The sequence below is a fragment of the Anopheles stephensi genome, chromosome 2, assembly GCF_013141755.1.
Source record: "Anopheles stephensi strain Indian chromosome 2, UCI_ANSTEP_V1.0, whole genome shotgun sequence".
NCBI lineage: Eukaryota > Metazoa > Arthropoda > Insecta > Diptera > Culicidae > Anopheles > Anopheles stephensi.
Window position 1 is genome coordinate 87,779,268 of NC_050202.1, and position 24,405 is coordinate 87,803,672.

Consider the following 24,405-nt stretch of genomic DNA (forward strand, 5'->3'; position numbering starts at 1 on the left):
CCCAGGGAGGGATTTTCCTTTCGGATGGAAAACCCTCGCTCGGTGGGCGCTATTTTTTTTTGTTTTCGTTCCATCCCCACACATCACACGGCAGACGGACGTTGGCGTCGTGTCAGGATTAACAATCTTGGGGCATGCGACGGCATCAGACGGTGTGTTTTGTGTGCGGTTCGGTGTGTGGATAGAGATTTATCGCCCATGCAACAGGGCAATGCTACCGGGCGCTCGTTGATCGTGTGTTTTGAGGTTGTTGAATCGTTTTTTGCGCCCCATGCCAACGGGGGCCTCAAATACCGCGCCCAGCGAATGTCCTTCAGGGTGGAGACCTGCTTGCTTTACCGAAGGGCTTAATTTAGATGAGCTAATGATGGTATTAGGCGTCTCTAGATAGTAAGTCATTGTAGTAAATGGCTTATTAGCTAGATTTCAAATGAATCGAGGCAGGTATGTGCTTTTTTTTGTTAATTTCTGAGAGCTTTACTCCTACTACCCTGGGCTAGTCTCAAGACAATATCGATAGTTTGAGGTAGAAATGGATTTCGACAACTTAATTTTGGCTTAACTTCGCGCTCCTAGAGATATCCAAAGAGGATTTTAAAAGAGGATCAGGTGTCTGTCACTTAAATTATTCTTGTTCTCCGAGGTCGGTCGTACAAGCGCTCGTACTGGATCATTTAAGAGATCAGATATCTAGAATTTGTATATGGCCTCAAGAATTGATGAGCTTATCTGTCAACATAAAATACTGCTATTTGATCAGGATTAAGTGTATAATCTCCCACGATATACTTTTCCACATTTTTTCTAAGGCTTCCAACGCCTGAAAGTATGCAATCGTTAGTCTTAAGTAACTTTATAGTGAACAGGGTGTTTGGATATAACCGTTTAGGATGCTCGTTTAGTCAACGTTGGTTAGCCGGCATTTAAAACAATAGATTGCATACATTCAGGATCAATCAAGAGTTAGGAAAGCCATTGAGTGTTTTATTAATATTATACTTCCTTTTTTGGAGAAAATTTACATTGTTTATCTAACTTCTAAAAATTGTTTTGTATCAAATCCGTTTCTACCTAATCCACTTAGACACAGCTCATAAATTACGCAATTGCCCATTGCCAATACCGCAGTGTTCGATCCGTTCCAGGCCTGTTCCGTGCTGGTACACAACATAGTTAAGCATTATCGGTTGCGGCCATCTATCTCTTGATTAGTGTGTGGCACACCTAATGATCAGGCATCACATGGTGTGCCGCTCGTACCGGCCAGTCCATCGCGGAACCAATCGTTCGGAAATAGAAGTGCGCGTTGCAAAAATCATATCAAACACCCGGAGGGGTCTCTTTCTTTACGGATTACCGAAACCTACCGACAGTAATCGACTTTACGGAAAAATGGAAAACAAATGCTCGATTTTACTTTTTTTCAGCGGACGCAAACACACACACACACACACGATCGCTTTGTAAATGAGGATTTGCAGCGAACGGTCTATTAAATGTAAAACGCTACTGACAAAGAAAGTGCATTGGCATTATTACTCGCGTGCTGCACTTTGTAGCGTGCGTCCAGTCCGTGCGCAACCATTATCACCATAGTAACCGATTTTTAGTGCCTGCAAGAGCATCATAATCTTGGGAGAAGAAGATTCCTCGAGGTGCTTTCCTTTTTTTGTTTAATTTAGTCGGCTTTAATTATTGAATCATGAATCATTATTTGAAGTCACCCAACAACTTTGTTTTAAAAATCGATCGTCATACGTTTAACATATTTTATATACAACAGCAAATTTAAATATCCATTTGTAGAGCAGTATTATTCATTTGTTCGTAATTAACACATTTTCTTACTCATGCCCAATATCTGTAAACCTCGAACAACTTATTTTTATGAAGCTCGCAGTTTGTAAACAAAAAACCAAAACAACAGCAATAAATAATTAAATCATGTTCCACGCCATAATGAGCTAATCGGTTGTACTATAAAATAACTCATGATGTTCAACTGCGCCCGCCCAAACAAGCAAACAGTATGAAAAGCGCGCGCCCAACGCTTCCCAACTTCAGTTTTATTATTCCCGCCGTTGGCCACTGGCTACCACTGGCCGTTGGTGGCTGCTGAGCAAGGTTAGTGAACGTGTTGGTTTCGTTTTTCAGCCAACCATTTCGCACAACTATGCTGTTTCACTTTCACGTGGAAAATGGTTGGACATTTGAAGATGCGTGCGTTTGGTGTGCATTTATTTGCGCAAAAAAGAATTTCAATGGCTTCAATGGAACGTATTTCGTTTGTCCAGCAGAGGAAGGGATAAAGGCTAAGGAATGGGTGTGCGTGTTACGTTAAAGTGTTGCAATTACGTGCAACTAATTTGGCGAACGGATACTAAAATAGTACAACGCAACAGTTTGATATTTTAAAGAAAGAATAAGCGATAACAAGTGAGTGGCGTATCACCAAGAAGCGCCTGAAGATATGCAATGTGTTTCTTCCATCATCAGTTAATCGAATCGTAGCTGATGCACTGGAAATTATGATTGCATACTTTCAGGCATAATGAAGCCTAGAAAATCAAAATTGAAACTACCTGTATTTATGACAAGAATTTCTTCTTTCTTTGCACTACAACCTCGAGAGGTCTCGGCCTGCCATTTCTGGCTTTCTGTGACTTAATTTTACCTGTAGTAAAGTAGTCAGCCTTACGTACGGGGAGGCGGTCTTGATGGGATTTGAACCTTGGTCCTGCCGTGTGTAGACCGGCGTCGTTATCGCCTCGGCCACTGGACCGCCCCAGTGGTAAATGACAAGAATTTACTAACATAATTTTCTCAATTTTGATCGCATTTTCAGAAAAAATATGATTTTTTATTCGATTGTTTATAAATTTATTTAATAACTGGTATGTTTGATCATTTACACTTTAATAGTTACACTGTTTTGTCTTCCCATCTTAATTTCATCTTCCCTCGTGTATTATCCACCTTTAACCTTTTCGCGTTTGCTGTCCTGAACGCTTGAACCGCAGCAAATGCTACACAGAACTCAGCTGCATATACTACATTAAGGGGAACACGCCATCTGCTACCAGCATCATCTGTCATCCTATCATTTGCATGACTTTGGGCCAGTTTTTGTTTGCTTCTGGATCCTCCTTCGATCGACTTATAACAACTAATAATTTAAATACAAACATGGGGGGAAATACTTCTGTTCGGATAGGTTGGTAAAGCGAGAGGACAAGAAATGAGGATCGCTGATTAGAGACGCGATGAGCAATTCACTAGAACTTCACTAAACCTGCTTACAACTACGCAACCACACACACGCGCGCTCTAAGCGCCCATCCGCGGACTCGGACTAGTGGGATTGGCGGTGACGGTCATCATCCCGGCATCGTCCGCCGGCGTAGTGCGACTCTTCTTCTTCATCCGCTGCACCATCTTGTTAACCTTTCGGAACTCTTCCTCGGTGTAGGGTGCGGGTGACGCAGCTGCATCACGCTTGCTGGAAGCTTTCGCGCTACTAGATCCGCCGGCCCTCGATCGGCTTCCGCCGGTCGCCATGCGCGATCCACGCGATCCCGACCCATGATGGCCGGAGGTGTGTGCGTGATAGTTGTACAGTCGCTTGGGTTTCTGAGTGATCGCTACCACCTGCTCGGTGTTGTAGTGTGGCGAGGCGGTTTCACTCCGGTCGGTCGTTACTTGCGGACCGGTGGACTCAACGAACGATTTGTCCTCGAAGTACGATGCTTGGGATGGGTACACTTCCTGCAGGATGTACTGCTGCTGCTGCTGCTGGTGATGTTGATGGGCTGCGACTTCCTGTTGCTGGTGGTGATAGTGTTCGTGCTGCTGTAGCGCTTCCTGCTGGAGTTCGGTCTTCAGCGAGGGACTCTTGTAGATGACGCGCGTATGTTTGTGGCTCGGATAGTTCTCGACCAGCTTCGGTTCCGGAAGGTACTCTTCTTCCTGTTGCTGCTGTGGCCGATGATGGTGATGGTACTCGGCAAAGTTTGGATACTTCTGGGGAGGTTGATGATGGTGAGAGTGTTGCTGCTGGTGGTAGGCCTCCTGGTGCGCGTGGTGAGCCGTTTCCGGCAGTGGAGTGACAAAGTTGACCATTGGCTTCTCGTACACGTACTGCGTTTCGTGATCCTCTCCGTGTCCACTGGGTTGCTGAGCGACGTACTGGTACTGGATCTGCTGATGTTCTGGTGCGTGAGCCTGTTCGTGATGTTCGTGCACTTGAGCGTGTTGCTGATGCTGCTCCGGATGGTAGGTCTGATAGTGATAGGCTGGCTCGGGCTGTGCGGTACTGTGGAACGTGACGTGCGTCGGAGTGACGGTCGTTTTGCGATGCTTCGTAGGACGCGGAGAAGGAGTCTTTGGAGCTTCATAGTACTGCTCTGGCAACGGCACGTAGGTGTTCTGATGGGTGCGGATCATTGGAACGTACGCGATCTCTGTTGGATAGACCGGATCCGGTTGGCTGTACTTGGTCTTCGTGTGATGTTCATGGTGCTGCTGCTGTAGTTCTTGCTGCTGTTGATGTTGCTGTTGCTGCTGGAGATGATGATGGTGCGCATGTACTTCCTGCTCCTGCACGTAGTGCTGCTGTTGATGCTGTAGTTGCTGCTGCTGGTGATGTTGCTGCTGCTGGTACTGTTGCTGCTGCTGCTGGTGATATTCCTGTTCCTCCAGCTCTTTGTACAACTGTGCTGCCCGTATCTCGAGGTACTGCTGCAGGAGAGCCTGCAGGTGAGCGGCATACTTCGAAGGACCAGGGATTTTAAGCACAATAACGGGCGTTTCTTCCTCCTGGTGGTACAGCTGCTTCGATTGCTGAGCTGACTGGTGATGCTGATGGTAGTACTGCTGCTGTTCCTGCGAGTACTGCTGTGTCGGGTAGACCGTGTACACCTCTTCGATCGGCTTTAGCTCGTAGCTGTGCGATGGAGTTATTTCAATGTCCGTCACCGTTTCGTGGGTACTGTGCGTCGATCGGACCGGCGGAATGTCATGCTGCGAGTATGGGTAGATCATGTATTTCGGCTTGGAAAAATGATACCCCGAATCGGCCTGATTGCTGTAGTGACCGTATCTGGAAAGGATAGCGTAACAATTAGTCTTTGAAAATGATGTTAATCCATCTCCAAACCAACTTACCCCAGATCACCGTCAATCGTACGCTTCATGTTCTTGCCGTCCGTGCCATTGCTGCGTTCCACCTTGATGCGGATCTTGTTGCCATGCTCGCGGAACTGGCGGTCCAGTTCCTTGATGAAGTCCACATCGGCTGGCGGGAGGGCGGTGAACTCCTCGATGATCGATTTGGGCGATTTGGTCGGTTTGAGCGAGTGGGCTTTCTTGGTGGGCCTTTTCTCGAGTTTCTTCTCGCCGGAAGCAAGTGCCACTGACACCAGAAGCAACTGTGAGGTAGGGAAGAATTTCATAAAACGATTATAAACAGAATAATGTCAGGCCCCAAGGACTACTTCTTGCTCTAGTAGTTCCTCCGAATTTGCCAAAAAGTTCATCAAACGACCTGATAATGGATAGGAAATTTTGAAGACAAATTTCAAATTTGGTAAGCACAGCACGAACGATCATCCTCGCATGTTCCGGACACATTAAGATGCATGTAGGCAACTCTCAAATCTCACTTTCGGCGACCGATATTCATTCACTTTCACACCCATTTCCTGCAGCGGAAATATGGAAATAAAGCCACGCTTTGACTTCCTGCGTGATAAAAAAAAGATTTATCGAGCAAAGAGCTGCAGTGTGATTACTGTTACGACTTCAAAATAATCGCACTGCACGCGCTTTAAGTAGCTACCATTTTCGGGTGTTTTACGATAGAGTTTCCTTGCCCGTCGATCTCGATCGTGTCTCGTGTGTCGTTACGGCGTAGACTTCCACACGAACCGCGCGTGCGTGATCCGCATCGCATCTACCGTAGCGCACACGAGCCGCGAGGAATAAAAAAACAAACCGCAAACTAGAGCAATTATCGAATTCACCGAAACGAGCTTTTAATCGTTGTGCGGTCGTCGGTTGGTGTTGCGGCAAGATTTTACCGCACACACGATTATGCGAATTTTGCATTCGGTGGCGTTGTTGTTTTAGCGCTGTTACCGTTTTTTTGCGTTAGGTCAGCTCATAAACGAGATCGGTCAAGCAGCGCTGATCGCACCTCTAAACGAGCGATCGTGTACCGGGTGCAGTTGGGCGACCAGGAGTCTAGTCTGTATTATGTAAATGAGCTCTGATGTTACCGAGATGTCCAAGTGAGGAACAGAGAGAGAGAGAGAGAGAACAGGGAGGGGAGATGATCGACACTGAACGTGCTATTGATGAGTGATTATTTAATCGAAAGCAACCAAGAAGGGCACGGTGGATAAGCCACTCCTAGGCTGGTTAGCAGCTGCCCGAGTTACGCTTTTATCGAAGAACAACTTTCATCTTGTGCTGGAGGGCGCAGAAATTGGATCTTTTCTTTTAGAGGCACCGAGAAATACCGCGGACCACTTTCTATGGGTGTGTGTGTTCATGTACGCCCCACGTGCACAGCTTGTCCGCCTTGTAAACATCTAATCCATTCTACCTACTCTCTTGACTGCACGCCGCCGGATTGTGTAATCGATCGTACAGAACGGTCCAGAAGGGAGAAGAGACACGGAGCGGGGAGAAGTTTTTCAGGAGGCGTGAAAATTTCACCCCCATCTTGCCAAGACCAGTTTCGGAGGAGACCTTCGCCAACCGACGTTAGGTCACCACATGGGGACCTCACCACAGCGCGGACCGAAAAGTCGCAGAAAAAAGTTGCCCAACAGGAAGTGGATCGGACCCACTCGGAGCCGGTTTTTCCACCAGGTTTTGGCCAGCAGCGCGCAGTACTGCTGCCAGAGACATTTCTAAATTATGCTTGTCGGTTTTTTTTTCTTTGCCTACAATAAACGTGCACGCTATCGGATCGGTAAGTTCGAAAGTTGTCCAATTGACGTTTGGCGCATCTTCGGTCGGGAGTGTTTATAATCTTTCGCCTCTCCACGTGGATGTATTTATTTGCTTCCCCCTTTGCTTGAAATCTTCCTCATGCAGTGTTACACAACCACGTACAACTTGTTTTTTTTTGCGTTCGTACGTGTTTCACACATCAAAAAAGCAACGAACAGGTCAACACGCCAATCCGGAGGATCATCTTTTCGCGCCTTGTTTTGCAATCGCGTGTTTGATTGATTGTGCCCATTGGAAGAAGCCTCTTATGAGCGGCTCATTTCAGCTTTGCTTGGTTTTTGCTAATCCGAGCTCCGTTTCATGTCATAATTTCGCTAGCATTAATTGACCCGCGACTCTGCGCTAGCCACCAAACATAGGTACATTCGGTCGAGAATTTTTCACGCTAACGCCAAAACTTGCAAACACACCGCAAGGACTTTCGGCGTACGGTGGTACAACAATTAAGGACAAGGTCATCGCCGAACTTCAAGGTACAGCGAAACAAGCCGTACCAGTGTGCAAACTAATTGAACCAACCGACTGGACACGAAGAAAGCACCTTGAAGTAGGTGAGAAGGAGAAAGAGAGAGAGAGAGCGAGGGACATGCGATCATCTAATTAGCCGTCAAATGGCAAGGTACACTCGTTTAGTAGCTGCTCATCGGCCTATAAGGTAGTGAGGACCAATTAACTCGCCATTGCTTTTCTTTATTGGGCATGAAACAAAAATTTATTTATCGTTGGCTCCTAATACGTTGAGTTGTCGGTTTTAATGAGCAGGAGGGTTTTACTGCTCAATAGAGTGAGCTATTATGTCACTTTATATTTATTTAATATAGTAATTCCATCAATAAATTAGGTTTAGATGTGTTTTTGAATAAAATTTACTAGAAGAAAGATCTCCTGTTAACATATCTCTCTTAAATTCGTTTGACAGCTGGATTTTTTGACATTTGTTCAAGCTGTCAAAACAAACGTCAAACTTTTTATCTAGCATGAGTATTTACCTTTAGGTATCTTTTTACGTTTCGTGCATTTGTAGCTAAAAACTGTTCCCTACCAAATTTTTCTCAATAAATCTACCAGATTTGAAGTTTCATAACAGAACCCAGCTATTTTTATATTTGTTTTATCTTAGTACACACCATGGGAAAGTCTCTTATAACATCACTCAGCTAGACAGATTTTTCCTATCGTTGTGTGTTTTTTGGGAAAAGCTGAGCTAGCTTTTTCGACTGAAAGCGAGAGCATTTCGAGTAGGTGGAAGGTTCGCAAGAGTTAAGAAATATAATTGATCGGCTAATTAGCCCTACTTACTCTCTCTCTCTCTCTCTCTCTCTCTCTCTCTCTCTCTCTCTCTCTTTCTCTTTCTCTTTCTCTTCACTGATGGTGTGTGAGTGCATGGGTAAAAGGAACCCACGCATGGAAAATCCACATACACCGAACTAAAGCCACTGAAGCGTCTTCCGCCTGAGCCCGAAAACCCGAACCCCGATATGAAGAGGCCCACAGCCACAGTGAACGAGTGACTGACTGACCCCGCGAAATTACGCAGCCCACCCGGGGTCTGCTCGCGCAAAACATTTCACAAGCGCGCCACAGCCATCAGATTCGCGCTTACGGCAGTTCGCGATTTAATTGTTTTGTTTCTCGTGTCTCGCTCTGTCTCGCTTCTCTCTGGGTAAATAAAAAATAATCGAAAGAAAACCAAAAACAAAAAAAAACTCTTCAACACACAGAAGTATGCACCCGAGTCGTAGTGAAAATCCCAAACAAACACATACACCAAACAGACACAAAAAAAATCGACCAGTATGAAATAAGAAACATCACGGAACGATCTCGGAAAAGCTGTCATTTGCAGTCGGCTGCTGCGGACGGTTTTTCATCGTTGCACCGTGGTTTTGTGTATCTATTTTTTGCTCTCTCTCTCCCTCTCCCTCTCCCTCTCTCTCTCTTTATTATTATTGGTGCTGCTTCGCGGGGTCTTAAATGATCTGACGGTTGCGTGTAATTTTCCATACATACATTCGGTTTTATGTTTTTTTTGTTATTTCGGCAGTTAAAGTATGGCCTAAAGCCATCGTGCCCACCCCGGACTTGGCCGGCATGTGGCACAACTGTGGCGCAGTAGTTGCGCATCATCTGGCTGGCCGATGGCGGTAACAAATGTACAAAGAGTGCCACCCGCGGGCGACTGGGTCAAAACCTCAAGCCAGATGAAGCAAACCGTTTGATGCCCCGGTGAGAAGATAATGCAAAATGAAGCTGGTATGCAAAGCGACCGCCACCAGCTTCGTTGCTTCGTTGCGTTGGAAAACTTTCTTTGCAGTGGGAACGAAATATAAATAAAAAGTCAAATTTACATTTACGAAAAGAAAAGCCGTGCTTGGGTGTGTTGCACATCTGTTTGATGGGTAGAGACCTGCTTGAGAGCGTGATGTTTGAGATTTGTGCAATTATGTGCCTCACTAGAAGATATTCTGATGCAATCAAGCTTGAGACAGTAAGCAGACGTTTTTGACGACTTCTGACCATAGTCCCCTAAAATTGAATACATACCTCGTGATATTCAAAAACTCAAAAAAGGAGTCATTGCATATCTTCAGGCGCTTATTTGCAAACGACGGATAAGGGTCAACCAGTTACCGTGGAAGATAAAATTAGCTAAAAAAACATGTTATTTTGAATAGATATTCCTCTTCATTTATGCCCTCTCAGTGCTCTCGATCACCCCAACAGCTTTAGCTCCCAGCCAACACCAACGTACATCTAATGATCATTAGCAGCAGCCGACCACACTATCCATAGCCAATCATTACAGGAAGCGCATCTTCACCAAGTGCCAGATGGTTTTGTCCACAAACCGGTAATCGATCGATTTGCAACACAGACCAAAGCTCACTACAGCGTCTTCCGACAGTCAGTCCTCGGCAAAGACGGCAAAAGGAAAAGCAGGCGCAAGCCTCGGTAATCCACCACAGGGCGGGATCTCCCCCTTCAACCGAGCAGATAGGATCGGGGTGTATTGTTGCTGACGAAGCGGATTGCAATTACGCAAGCCGACCCGCGCACGAACAGGCGCAAGTGTGATGCGCACACAATGTAGCGCCCGACGGAGGACGGTGTTTCCGTTATGCATATGCCGACCCGAACGGTAAGTGCCATCGGTGAGATGGTCTGATCTTTTATCATTCAAATATCTTTCCAAGACAACCGGCACAAATGCAGGAACCGATGACAGCGGTTCGATAACGATGATGTGCTTTTGTGAATAGCAAAACGTTTCTATTTCGTTTGGGGCCGGCTCCCAAGACGGAGGACACAATCGATCGAGGAAAGGAAACCGATCGGCCAATTATGTGCTGTAGGCAAACGACAGCGTCAAACTCGTCAACAATCGGGTGCAACAATGAATATCATTGGAAGTGTGAGCTTTCGGGATGCTATTATTCAATCTCCTTTTTGATGGTTTATTCAAATGTAATCGGACGATATAAATGCGTTTCAATTGTACTCCCGGGGGTGTGATACAGCACGTGCCATAATGCCCTTTACCAACGGTTGATAAAGATATCGCTTTTGCAATTTTAAAGGAAGAGAAGGAAGGAAGAGACTTCATTGAAAAGTTTAAATAGTCTTGAAAAAGTTTATCCAATGTTTTTGTTTAATACAAATTTACCAAAAATTTTCTATTTAGCAAAACCATAATTTTTAAATTTTTATTAAGCATTTTCCGCATCACAAAGTGTTTATTTGCATTAAACCAACATCTTGCATCCGAAAGCAAGGTTAGCCTACCATCTTAATGCAATACATTTTGTCAGAAGAGTATAAGAACTTGGACATGGAATTGCGTTGTGAAATAATTTAAAATTCCAATCTTCCAACAAACTACTCTTTGTGCTCTGCTTCAAACGCGTTCTGCTGCTTCTTTCTCACGCCATTCTAGACCTGTCACCCTGAGCAATTGCTAGATTTGCGAATTAGCAACACACCCCGACAAAGAGAATTTAAAATCACATCCCACAAGTTCTCATCATAAGTTTCAGTTTTCCTTATATATCTCATCTTCAGCACGTTCAGGAACACTTAAACACTTAAACAACGACGTTATAACTGTATGCGTCTTCAAAGACTTAAACCCTGAACTCGTATTTCAAGGCGAGAACAAGCGCACGGAAATGGAATATACATTAAAAATACGTCCATGGTCGTAATAAGCAGCAATGCTGTGCAATCGGACATGAAAAGGTGAGACACGATCGACGGCAACATTAAAGAGTATGCCATTAGAAACGTTTAAATGAATACTTCCGCCCGAAATGAAATTAAATGGAGCGAAATCGGCACCTTGAAGAAATGGTTAACTATATTCTGAGTCTGAGGAAATTACTTCTACCTACCACGATTTGCCACCTCATGTTGCACGGTTTGTTCGTATCACGTTCGGTTACTAGAAGACGTCACAACACTCTGCACAACTACACCAAGAACGTGTGCTACCACAACTCCCGAGCCTCACTTCGTAGTTTGCCCGATTGCACGTCCCGCTCGGTTCTGATCTGCACCACAACGCACCGGAACTACACGAGGGACCGTTACAAATGGCGCCCTAGCTAAGCATGCAACACCCAACAACCCTACACGATATCCGGCACTTGAGGTAGCGTACTTTGGTTTGCTTTTTCTTCCTTCCTTTCTTGCGCTCGTCACGGACGGTAAAGCGCGGAAGGTAAACACTGAAGTAACACGATGATGGACTGACTGTTTTGCACTGTTCGAATCACGCTGGCTAGCAGCATAACCTTTTCGTTGCTTTCTTTCTAAAACGTAACTAAACTCCACATGTTTTCACAACTTGAAGACAAAACTAGCACTTGAGCTCACTCATGTCCTCCCAACACAAAAAAAAAACATTCACACGAAACCACACTCCGTACAAAAAAACGCTCAGCAGTTCTGTAGAGGATGCCGGAGAGCATACGATGCGCACGCACTTACGCCTCGACCGCTCGGTTGCGTCTAAACGAATTGCGCGCCGTTTGGCACGGTTTTCATAGCGTTCACCTCCCGCGATTCGGGTGGCAGTCGGTGAAGCCTTCTGCGTTTGGGGCGTGTGCGCGCGCGCGTGGAAAGGGTTCGGGTGGACCTTTCGCCGCGGCTCCCGGTCTCGGGCAGCCCCGGACTCACGATGGCGGGGATTTCCTTTCGACTTTTTTCCCTGTGGGCGCCTCAAACACGGGCCGGGAAACGCGGAAGGGGAATAGCAGTACGATGCTGCAAAGATGGGTCCATTTTCCCCGATGTTGGGGTGCCATTTGCTCCCACTTCTTTTGCGCCATACGGACACACGGTAGCGTGTCCGGGCGGGAAGATGAGTTCGTTGCGGTTCGTCACTTGGGTTGGTAAATTAGTCACGCCATCCACCAAGAAGTGTCGATTGTGCAGCGTGTGCTGTGTTTCTGCACTAAAATGTCGCTTAAGTCGGTTTGCTGTGGACACTGGTGGTGGTCTGTTCTGGATCTGCGGGCTGAGTGCTGATCGTTGATAGGGAGATTAATGAATTCGACTCAACACATTACGAAACCGGGGTTCGTCGTGTCAACATGACAGCATTCATGTGCAGCTCGCCGTGTACGAAGCTCCTTACGTACGGGCTTTCGAATAATGCGCAATTGACATGGGTACTTATATCATACACTGCTAGGATGCAAGGGTTTTATGCTCTAAATAGCTCATACTGATGAGTGATTAACATCATCACTTAGAATCAATATAGCGAGACTCATTGTGTGGGTCCTCTTGCTTCTCTGGCTTGAAGATGGTTGATTAGGACAGATGTGTCCATGCTGTCCATAAAGCTCCTGCCAGATTAAGTATTGCATTCAACGATATTAACGCCCTCTATCAGATAAATTTCTAACTACGCGCATGAAGCTTCTAGTAAGAATATTCTTGGTGGATGGAGCCTAGTTCTTCAAGGGTTTTGGGATGTAATCGGTTTCTTTTTGTTAAGTGTAGTATTGTGGTTCCAGCCAACACGATCAGTGTTAATTCAATGAAGATCCCAATGCTAAGCTAATTAGCACTATTAGTCGAACAACCATCTATCCAAAGAGGGTATTACATTAAAACACACTTTTTTGAACTCATTTTATATATTTCATTAAATAACAGCTCACTCTACAGTTTTTGAAACTCCATCCTTACCACACTAATTAAACCTCCTTACTCCTATGGCAGTCTTTATTTACAAAATGCAACGTACACGCGTACTTGCGCATTTCCTAGGAACTAAAGCTATCCTCGCCTTCCTCCGAACTGTTTTCCGAGGCCCACCGATGCCCGCTCTTCCTCAGGATTCGCCTGCTTCGGCTACCGCTTCTCTCGAACAAATCGTTCATCCCAGCACCACTCCTATCGAACGCCATCTTCAGCGGTTCATCAGATGCCTCACTTTCTGCGCTCGGCCGTCGATAAGAAGTGTCCCGCATCCTGCCATCACTCTTCTTCGCCTTCACAAACACCTTCGCTGATGCTTGATTGAACAGAACGTCATCTCCCTGCAATTCGGCCTTCTCGTACGTTTCCTGACTTCTACTGGATGGTGTAGTAGTTAGCAGCTCGTTCGAATCGACATCTGTCACGGTCGGGCCGAACGTACGCCGGAAGTTGTACCGCTGGGTTTCCGTGAACGGTTCCGGCGTAGTGCGGGGTCGCCTTTCATTGGAATCCATCGCCGAAGGGGTGTGTTTGCCACTGGCCAAGAGTTTTGCTGTCCGCTGTGTAACGGTGTTAGTGTCCGGATTGGTCATGTCGGATTCTTCGTGTGGAAGCTCCTCTTCTAGACTTTCGTAGTCATACTTACGCACAACGCGACCCATGCCGTGCCGTCTGGCCGGTCTGTGGTTTGGTTCGAACTCCACCGACGCCACCTCAACCAGTTCCTTCAGTGGATGACGGTTGCGAAGAATCGTAGGCTTTTCATCGGAGTAGAACATAGGTTTGCGCTTCGGTGTGGTCTGTCTTCGGTTGGCGTGTGTTGGGCGACGATCACCCGTTAGAACCTTGACCTGCTGCTGAGACTTTGGCAGTGGACCTGGAAGTGGCATGCGAACGTGTACCTTCTCCGGAATGGTTTGGTCCGAATTGCGCAGCAACACACGATACTTTATCGGCTCGCTATCGGGCGTTTTGAGAATGTTGAAAAATGGAGGCTCCATCGTTTGTGGCCCACTAGCCACATGCATCGGTGGTGTCGTTCTGAAGAAGTAGGGCAGGCTAAGCTTTCCGTTCGGTTGACTTCCCGTCGCGGACTTCGTGCGCTGTGCCTCATTCTCGCCATTCAATTCAGTCAAAATCTTTCTCGCTATCCGTTCGATGTCACCGTCCACGGTACCGTTTTCGTACGCATTGTCCGGAGATTCTACGCGAAGTTCGGAATCATTGGACACCTTCATCACGATGTACCCGATCTTGGTGTTGTTGAAGATGTTCACCACGCACGGTGCGCCCGATCCTAACTGATCCATATTATGCCACTGAGTGAGAGACGGGTGGACACTACCACTCCCGGTGGAAAGATTCATCCGTCCCATACCACTTTCCACCCTGCTGAGATGATCCAGCGAGTTTCGGAACGTTACCGTTGATGGTTCGTATCTCTCGGCCGTTGGACTAGCTTCGCGTGTGTAAACTCCACTGCCGGCTGCGATTTGATCGATAATCTCGTCCACCTCATCGTTCTCCGTCGTGTTCTTGCGCAGGACATTATCGATCGCTTCCTGTAACAGCACCGGGAACCACTTTTTGCCAATCTCCCGCGAGCTGTGTGACGTGTCCGGAGAGCGTTTGCTCATTGTCGACATAGTCGACATAGTCGACATAGTTGACATAGTCGACATAGTCGACCTCGTTGACGTAGTAGATGTGGTTGGCGTTGTTGGAGTAGTCACGGTGGAAGTGTACTTCTCGGCAGGTTTCGCGACAGTCGATGAAAGTTGAAGCTTCTGTTTCGGAGCTTTCTTCTTGGGGTTCATGCTTAGCAGCGACTGTAGCTGCCTCATAAGGTCATCGGAAATGGGAAGCGTCTCGGGATGTGTCACCACTCTCGCACTCATTCCACTAGGATGTGATCGATAGTTGCGTTTGAAGTTGTTCGTTTCCGGCACCCGTAGTCGCCGTACTAGCGGTATCACTTCATCCGAATCGTAATCTTCCAGGCTGATAACGTGAGGCGGTCCTAACCCAAAGTGAGCGTCCACACTGTGTGGGAAGTAATTGGCTGCACTGAGCACCACAACCAGCACCCGAAGGAACCCGCTGGCCTTCATATTGAACTACAACTAATGGAGCTCTACCAACTATCACCTGCACTTTCAGGTCGCGATCTGCAAAGGTTATGGGCCGTGTGACATGCACTGGCTAAACTTAAATATGCGTGCCGGTGGCGAGCTGTACCGAGTGGGCACGTACGGGTGTTTGCATGTTTGCCAGCAGTGCAATGTTTGCAGGAGGGGTCTTCTTGCCTTGCCAGCTTTGGCATGTCCGTTAGTTTATCCAACAAGAATGAAGCTCCCAGTTTATGCGTATGAGGCAGAGGCGCCAGTTTTTTTATGGTTGTTTACTCAAAGCAGTACGCAGGTATGCTTGTTTCGGATGGTTACGACTCATCCCGAGACCCTGAACCTGACGGGTGTGGTAACATGGGCGCTGTGTCTTTCAAAACAGCGTTTACTTTTACGTAAAACCTTATAACGGACAGCAAAAAGGCGTTCCGAGTGAAAGAGGAAGCGGTAGATGATGTACTGTTCTGAGTGATTATCAGGAAGTCTAGGAGGTAACATCTGTGTTGGCCAAGATTGGTTTTAGTTTTGAGCCCAAAACTCAACTCTAAAATTGAATTACAGAAGGTATTCCGTCTCCATCCAGCTCAGAAAATAAATCAGAACTGTCTCAACCATAAGTCCACGATGACCTTTACTACTCTCCCGACCATTTGATGAGTCCCTTTAGCAGGGATCAACGCACCGGTAACGAAAGCAACCGATGGCACCAATACGCAACATGAACACGCCGGTTCGTGCGAAATGCATCACGTTAAAGCTCCCGGGGTAACGTGCTTCACGTAACGCTGGAATCACGCTGACTCGGATGTTTATGGGTCTCGAAGGTGCGTGAACCATTTGCTACGGGCCAGAGCATGCACCCGGCGTTCGATTTCAATTTCGTGGGACATCTTATTAATTCCTTCACGGTATTAAGTGCCGCTTCACGTGCGCCGTACTTCGAACCGAATCGTTTCGTCCGCTTGTCTCATCATTTGTTGGCCTAATTTAGTTGTCGAATCCGTCACTGTTTCTACTTTTTTTTTAAATAGGAACGCTCACAGTTTGTTCGTTAGCCCTTTTGCCGTGACGGTCGGCCGAAAATCGTTCGTAACGATTTTTGCACCCATTTGCGTGACCTATTGCGGGAGGTCGCGTTACGCTCGTTGTTTTCAACTGAGCAGGATGGGAGTGAGAGACGAAAGGTGGCCCGAACGTGGCACAACATTAAGACAAAACGGCTATACTCTTCGAAAGAAAGCAAAACCCGCATACACTACGGGTACGAAGAAAATAGTAATAAGCCACGTCTCGGTGCGCGAAACGGAAGGCTTGCCAAACGAAGCACCAAAACGGAAGTTATGCAATCCGGCTGGGCCTGGGTCGTGGGTGGTGAAGCGAAGAAGCGAACTGTTGGACAAGGAAGAACAGGTGTAGTCTGTAGGCTGAAAAGCTCCTCAAATCAACCAGACCAGGTGCTCAGCTGGAAAAGACCACCCCGCTGGGTAGAAAGGAACCCGTCGGATCGATCGAGATGCTTTTGGTGGATCCACCCGGGACGGGACAGACCATTTAAATGAATCAGTCAATCGGTTCAACCCTAAGGCTAGCTACATAAAATGCCTTCAGGTCCTTCCCTAGCCCACGGAAAATCTCATTTCCTCATTAAATGTAAATTTTTCATAGCGAGAAACATTCTTCTGTGCTGTCTTTATTATTGAACCGCAATTGAAAAGTTAATGCAATTTTATTAGTATTCAATTAGCCCACTATTTACGCACCTTTATTTCCTTTTCTTTTTCTCAATTTTCCTTAGTTTTTCCGATCATCTACGCCTTTTCCAATGCACCATTTTCCACTTCTTTACATCTTTTTCCACTGAAGCTTTCGACACCAGCGTTTAAACAGCAATCAAACTGCCAAATGAACCATTGGCACGCAAAACACAGTACCGATGGGCATATGTATGTATGTTTACCTACTACCTCTACCTAACCTGGCCAGTTTTTCGATTCGCCCCTTTTCTTGTCTGCTAAAAACTGTGTACATTGTTGGTTGGTAGTGTTTTGTTTTCCACCCAAGGTGTGTGTGCTTCCGTTTACAGTGAAGCTTCTCTGTGCGAAAACACACACAAAAAAGGCATCGAGTTAAAATGAGGAAATTTAATTCTTTCTGACACTTGCCGTGCTAGCCGTGTTAGCGCGTGTTTAATGTTTATGATATGTTTTGCGGCCGGTTTGGCGTACGCGTGCTTTTGTATTGGGGCGGCATATCAATTACTTTCCCTGGTACGTACTGCCATGCATTGGGGTACCGTGCTTTCGTTTTGTGGGAAAAGGAAAAAAGGAAAGGAGAAAATTAAAAGATTTAAATGAGCAGTTCATTTGAAATTTTTTTTATAATAATTTATCTAACATATCGCACCGGTCAAGAATCCAGAAAAAAAAATAATGGAGAAGCAGTGAAATAGCATTGTACCGTCGCATCTGGCAGACCCATCTACGCCATCAAGCTTGACCTTCTATCTGTTTTGAAAAAAAGTTAAAGGGCATTTTCATGATTTCAATTCTATTCGAATGACCTACCAAATGTCTTCAAATCAGACGCGAATAATAATGGACTATCATAGAACGACCCTACTACAGACAGTTCCTCTAAATTCTATAGACCCAGCCGACGAGTTTGTTGAGTGAAATTATTATGTTACAGTCTTCTACCTCTTTGGATTACAATCTCGAGAAGTCTTCCTTGAGGTGATCTATTGGATAGTCGGTACAATAGCCATTGCATAGTTAGATTCTAACAATTTCGAACTCTAAGGTAATATCTACTAAGTACTCCAATAATAGTATGCATATTTATCAATATCTACCGGCAGTTTCCCAAAGGCATGAAGCCTGGGTCTGGCAGAATATGCTGATGCTATTTTTGAGATGCAGATGCAAAGGATTTTTTGTGAGCATAGCGATCAACCTGAGCTGTTTAACCAATCAGATATCCTGATGGTGCCCAAAGCCGTAAGGATATCATTTTTGAACCACATGATGAATATTGATGCCCCTCCAGGATGATGTTAGTTAGCGTCTCGGTTGGCCTGAGACTTTGAGGACCACAGAGTCACAGAAGTGGCGCGAATTCTCCTATTCATGAGACTTCAGTCAGGTTGAAGTGGTTGAAAAAATCTAAATAAAAGTGAACAAAATGAGAATTACATTTAAAAAAGCTTTAAAAGTTACAAAATGACAATAAAATTAAAAAGTTGCAATGGCCCACAATGATTCAACGCCACTTTTTGGTTACTGAATGAAAAAGATAAAAATAAATTTACCTTAAACTCACCAGTAACCTAAACAACTCACGCACCAGACATCTGGAGCATCTGTCTGCACACATGTAAGCGAAAATGTTTTCGAACACTTACCTACCGTACCCCAAACCAACCAACACAGCGCGCAGTAAACAAAATGTGATAAGCACAAAAAACAACCCGTCGAAACCGGTAGCAACCACGTGTGTGTGTGTGGGGCAACAAGTGGTTCATGATTATGCACTATTATAGCATAACATGATATGCTGTAGATATGCAAACACCCCGGGCCCGAAGCAGTCGAATCCCGTTTAATAGCTCGGTTCGGTGTCGAATTCGGGAATCAGGTCTTATTTTACACGTCCTAAACGACGGCCTAAACGTGGTGCTCTGGGGCGAGTGTTTCAGGAAATAGTACAACTTTGTTGGAAAAATCAGACGTGCGTCAGGGTGTGGCAAAATATCACGCATTTGCAAAAGAAAGCCCCCTGAAGGCTAACTCTCGCCTGGCCGCTTTTTTTTAGGGCGATCGCACGATCGCGCGAGGCGACAACTTTGGCGTGTTAAGAGTTTCGACCACCACCACCGGTAGGGTCTAACGTTGCGTTCAACTGTAACCCGATGGTTCGATGCTTAATCGACTCTTTCATCCCTCCGATGGAGTTGGAGCGATCCGATCCATTTATCTCTCACCTGGCATCACCTCGGTGCACAAATTGATGATTTTTAGTGTGAAATTGCTTGAACTAAAGGTAAGTACTGCTTGTGCCCCGGCTTGGTCCCGTCTCGCCTGTTCACTCTCCGTACTGACTGTGGTGGCTGCCCAGCGTGTTATGAAAACAATTTTTGCCACCCCACGATGCGCAATGCGCTTCACGGTGGGTTGATCTGATGGGTCTCTCCCTCTCTCTCTCTCTCTCTCTCTCTCTCTCTCTCTCTCTCTCTCTCCCCGGCGAGCTTCAACAGACAAGAGATTTTTGTGTACAGCATTTTCCAGATTAGTAAGTCACCGCAGTCAGCGCAGCCGCGGTCCGCGGCCGGTGCGATTTCCCTTGTTTGCCTCTTCACGGGTGTTAAGGGATGTTATTTTGTAGTGCTGCTCACCGGGGGCCACCGCCGGCCACCAACTTACGTCATCGGTCGGGTTTGGGAGACGACCGACCGGGTGCAACCACTATCGGATGATTGCCCTGATGTTTGTAGCCATTTGTCTTTAATTGAAGTGCTCCTTGTGAGGGACGAGAGTTCTTGGCTGCCAGGTTCGAAGTTGTCGTTGGATGAAGCTTTTAATTTCAAAGCTTTGAGATGCTTATCATGTGGAGAGTCACATTGGATTGGTGTAACTCTACACAAACTCCTTCTATTGGCAGCAAATTGGATGTGGCTGCAAGGTACACGGGTACATTTAAGTAGATTGTTATTTTAAAATCTGTCATTAAAAGCATTAGATGGATCATAACTAGTTTTCCAACAAATTACTCCTCTGATGGCCTAGTTTTTAAAGACCGATTCGCAGTTTTGAGCTGCTGCAGAAGTCCTTCTGTTCTAACGCCTTTGTCTGCCAATTTAATATTCTGTCAGACACATCAATCCTCAACCCTTTTTATTTCTCTATCTCTCTCTCTTTATCTCTCGTTACGGAAAAAAATCTCTAAAAACCGTTACACCACCTTTTGACCCGTGTCTATAAACCTCGAACATGATATTAGAAGCTTAGAACACGGTTTTAGTACACGCAACAGTTCTTAGTACACGATTTTTTAAGGAGCTTTCATATCGCAGCCTGACCTCCACTCCCTTTAAAATTGCGCAATACAATACGACATAGTTCTGATTCATTTAATAGTAACTCACATAGATTGCACCTACTCACAGCACGGTGAAAGTAATTGTAAAAGGGCGCCAGATGCAGCACCGAATCGCAGGCACGTATCGGATCGTAGCGACAGAAGCAATAATTTATTCAACGAACAAGGTAAATGCAACTGGTCATCATCGTCGCCATCATCGCCATTTTCCCTCGCTAGCTCTGTGATCTCCTGGGGAGGAACCGCTCACCGTTAACTTGCTTCTGATTGGACTCGATGGTATAACCCGCCACGCTCCAAAGTGCATTGGAATGTAGCATTCAATGTACCAAATCGTAAAATACAGCTAAATTTATCCCATCGGTTGCCTTTTTGCATGTAAAGAACCGTCCCGGCGAACAAGGGATGATCGTCTTGATTGGTTCGTCGGGTGCATGATCATCATCACCCGGAGAGTTTGCGCGAAGTGAAAGTGAAAAACGCTGTCCATGTCGTACCTGTGTCTATGGGCCCAGTAGTCGTCAGCCCATTTTCCAAACCTCTTGCCCTTTTGTTTTTCACTGCGCTGTGCCATTTATCGAACGACTCATTTTCTTCCTTCATTTTGCTCAGTCGATGATGTTACGACTCCTTTTCAGATCGAAGAGAGAAAAAAACCTGCAGCGTCACTGGGATCGGTTAATGGGAAGTGTAACTACCCGTGCGCGAGGGATAAGATTGTTTACAGTTTCCAGCAGCAATTTCCATCCTCCGTTACCTTGGTTGCCAATTTCTATTTACCACAAAGGCTTTTAACGTCTCAAGATTGCTCGAACCGATCGAGTGTAGTTAATCCTAACCTCAAAACCCATCGAAACCTTTCTTGGGCGTTTACTTAAAGGGGTAAACCTTACATTAGCATTATTGAAGGGAGCTTTAGGCACCAACCATCGATACCAATGACACTGCTTGCCCAATCCAAAATTGACTTCCTGCACGAAATGCATCATGCTGATTAAATAATGCTCGTGCCCGTTTGATTAGCGTTCAATCACCTAATTTCCACAACAAAAACCCACCCCATTCTCTTAACTGCACCTTGCAACTCAATCAACATTCTTTCACCGGCCACCGCATTCAAAGGCTTCCCTTCATAAGGGGATCAGCACACACGCACCCCCGTTGGGGAGGATCATTTTACAACCGATTCGTCGATGATTTAATGGATCCCGTTGGTTGGCCAGGAAGCATGATTGGGTGCTTTCGGGAAAGCTACTCCAATTAATTACGACGAACCGTGCCGTCCCGTGTCCGCACAGTGCACAGGGTTCCGAGTTGCATCAGAAATTAGTGAACGAAAGTCAATCAGTCGTTTGATAAAAAAGGGGGGGGGGGGTTGTTGCGATCGGGAACGCTCGCATACTCGGTTGACGGATTCGAGCTAATGCGCTCGCTGTGGTGCCCCACATACGATCACCGCATCCGCTGTGGGTTTTGTGTGATTTTTTCTCTCTCGCTTGTGATATAATCCAGCTTTCCAGCAACTTATTCGACAGCCCCATGTGTGCGGGTAATCAATAGGCAGAAAGTACGAACGATTACGCCAATCCTCCAAAAACAAGTCTATTGCCAAATGGGACAAATTGAATGTGGGTCAAAAAATTGCTCCGCGAAGCGTTACAAGACATCGTTGGTCCTTGAGGTTCGATCTGGGATTTGGGTCTCAATTGCCTTCAGATTGATTGCATAAATCAGCTGAACGGGTTTAAAAAAAATTGCAACCGTCCAATTTGAATTGGATCACAAGAAATTTTGAAACATTTGCTCTAAATATTGGTGCGGAAATAGTAGTCGCTATTTTTATTCACTTTGACAGTTTGAGTAATTTGACAATGGCGCCATCTATTGCAAAACGGGGCAATCAAACGGGTTCTATTTGGCTTGGCATTCTTTCGTATGATTTCGTCGCGGCTTTAAAACTCCTGAATGTATGCAATTGATCTCATTATATTACTTTTTTACTGTTTTCTTATATGGAAATGACAAATCACATCTCTCTACAAAATCAAACAAGTCGACACTCTGTTTCGCACACCGGATGTAAATAATTGGTCCGCCGAACAGTGTCTCAAAGCTGAGCATTTTTTTTAAAGTCACGCTTTGCGAATAGAAAACATCCTAAGGCCACCGATGCTGTCCCACATGTTCACACGAAGAAGAGAAGAAAAAACGCGCACACTCCACCACACATACATTCTTGCTAATTATGCGAGCAAGGGACGTTAATTGTAGCCCTCCTGACGGCAAGCGAATCGTTATGTCGCCATCATCGGTCACAGCAGGTCACTGAATAAACTCGATCGAGCGGCTTCGCGCTTTTGCTTGCTCCACTGTATTTCCTGACCTTCGGGAGGGGGAGGTCCACCACGATGAGTGTAAATATTGAATAATTCATCGGTTGGAAATTAAATATCTTCCCTTTTACGATCGGTAAGGATTGTGTGTTTTTTTCCTCCTAACTTGCTCTGCTTCTGGCCCTCAAATCCGGTTCAAGGGTATGCCAATTCCTAACTCTTGCTGCACATGTCTCTCTTTCGTTCGCTGGTCCGAAAAACGACTGGACTGGAGCCTTACGCCGGGGCAGGTTGGCTATTTTCCATACACCCCATCGTACGCTTTTTTGTAGGTTATGTTTACTAACACCTGGCTGCAACCACTGACCGCCCAGCCAGCCACGGCCGATCAGGCAAGGGATGAAGATGTTTAGGCTACACGTTCTCTGATCGTCTGTGTGATCAAACAGTAGAAAACGATTTCATGGAATTGGGAAACGAGCGCTGTTTTCTGGGCCGTTTAAATACAGGGTGCGCATGAGCATGAGCCACACATTGAAGTCAAAAATGGTGAATGTTTATGTCAGCAAATTGATTTTTGAGCTCGTTGGGAAGGCACAGAGCTACGAGCTTTTCCTCTTGTAAGTCAATGGATTGCGTTAGGGTTAAAAGTTAAGTCACCTCGCAATGCGGCTGATGTCCGATCGGGACCGATCAGGTGGGAAAGTTGCAACACAATCTAAGGCCTTTTCTTTGCAATCTTGCTTAAAAAGAGGGGTTCTCCGTGCTTTACATGCAATCATATCTTGTTGGCGGTTTTATTATTTATGAATTCAAATAACATTCAAAGTGTGAGAGTGCGGGGCAGTTTTTATGTTATCATTTTTGCGCTTCCTTATCAAAAACATTCTACAGCAAATCTTTTGTGACTATTTTCTGCTTTTTTGCGAATCAATTGTCCATCGTGATTTTTAAGGTTCACGTCTCAACCATAAGAGGTTGCGTCCCGGGGAAAGGGGAAAAATGATGTGAATAAAATTATTCATACAAATACCTTCTCGATCTCACACGCTACCCATCAACCATCACCAAGATTGTCTTGGCGGCAAATATTTGCGCTTATCTTGTTTCTTGCTCGGATCTTGGGAAGTGGTGTATTTTGCTCATCCCATTATGACATTAAGAAGAGCGTTTTTTTCGGAGGGGAATGGAAGAGTTTATGATTCAATAGGGCAACGGTTCGTTCCCGATTTACACCATGCTTTGCTGAGCCCCATTTCCCACGAGCACCTTCCACGGGGTTGCTAGTGGTCAATTAAACGGTTTTTTTGGATGGCGAAATAAAAGTCAACCAGGGCTGGATGACACGCGAAAACAGAACAGCTCCAGCAGAAGAAGAAGAAGAAGAAGAAAGACAGTAATCCAAAAGTCGATTTGAAGAAATGTGTGTGTGCGAAATAGGGAGGGCACAAAAAATAAGACAACCATAACGCGATCATCCCAACAAGATGAGATGCATTGGTGCGATTATGGAAGATCCCGCTCAGATCGACGGTGCACGGTGGGACTCATCGTGCAAGTCCGGCGAACGCCATATTGCGCCACCGGCTCGATTGGTCAGCGTTGCGTAAGAACGAAGGTGATCTACG

The 24,405-nt window shown here is 45.8% G+C and overlaps 1 protein-coding gene across 1 annotated transcript; it reads right to left on the reverse strand.

Annotated features, from left to right (window-relative positions):
* Nucleotides 1-2,862: 2,862 nt before the first annotated feature.
* LOC118505052 (putative mediator of RNA polymerase II transcription subunit 12) lies at nt 2,863-12,083 on the reverse strand. The gene is made up of 3 exons (XM_036040325.1): nt 11,406-12,083; nt 5,164-5,426; nt 2,863-5,098 (listed from the first exon to the last, which is right to left on the reverse strand). The coding sequence occupies exons 1-3, from the start codon at nt 11,421-11,423 to the stop codon at nt 3,328-3,330; spliced, it is 2,052 nt and encodes a 683-aa protein (XP_035896218.1). The 5' UTR covers nt 11,424-12,083; the 3' UTR covers nt 2,863-3,327.
* Between the last annotated feature and the right edge of the window lie 12,322 nt (nt 12,084-24,405).

What these genes read in the sequence shown, in the direction of transcription:
- LOC118505052 (XM_036040325.1), bottom strand. An exon ending in ACGATTGACGGTGATCTGGG is followed by an intron (nt 5,099 to 5,163) that starts GTAAGTTGGTTT and finishes TATCCTTTCCAG; the next exon opens with ATACGGTCACTACAGCAATC.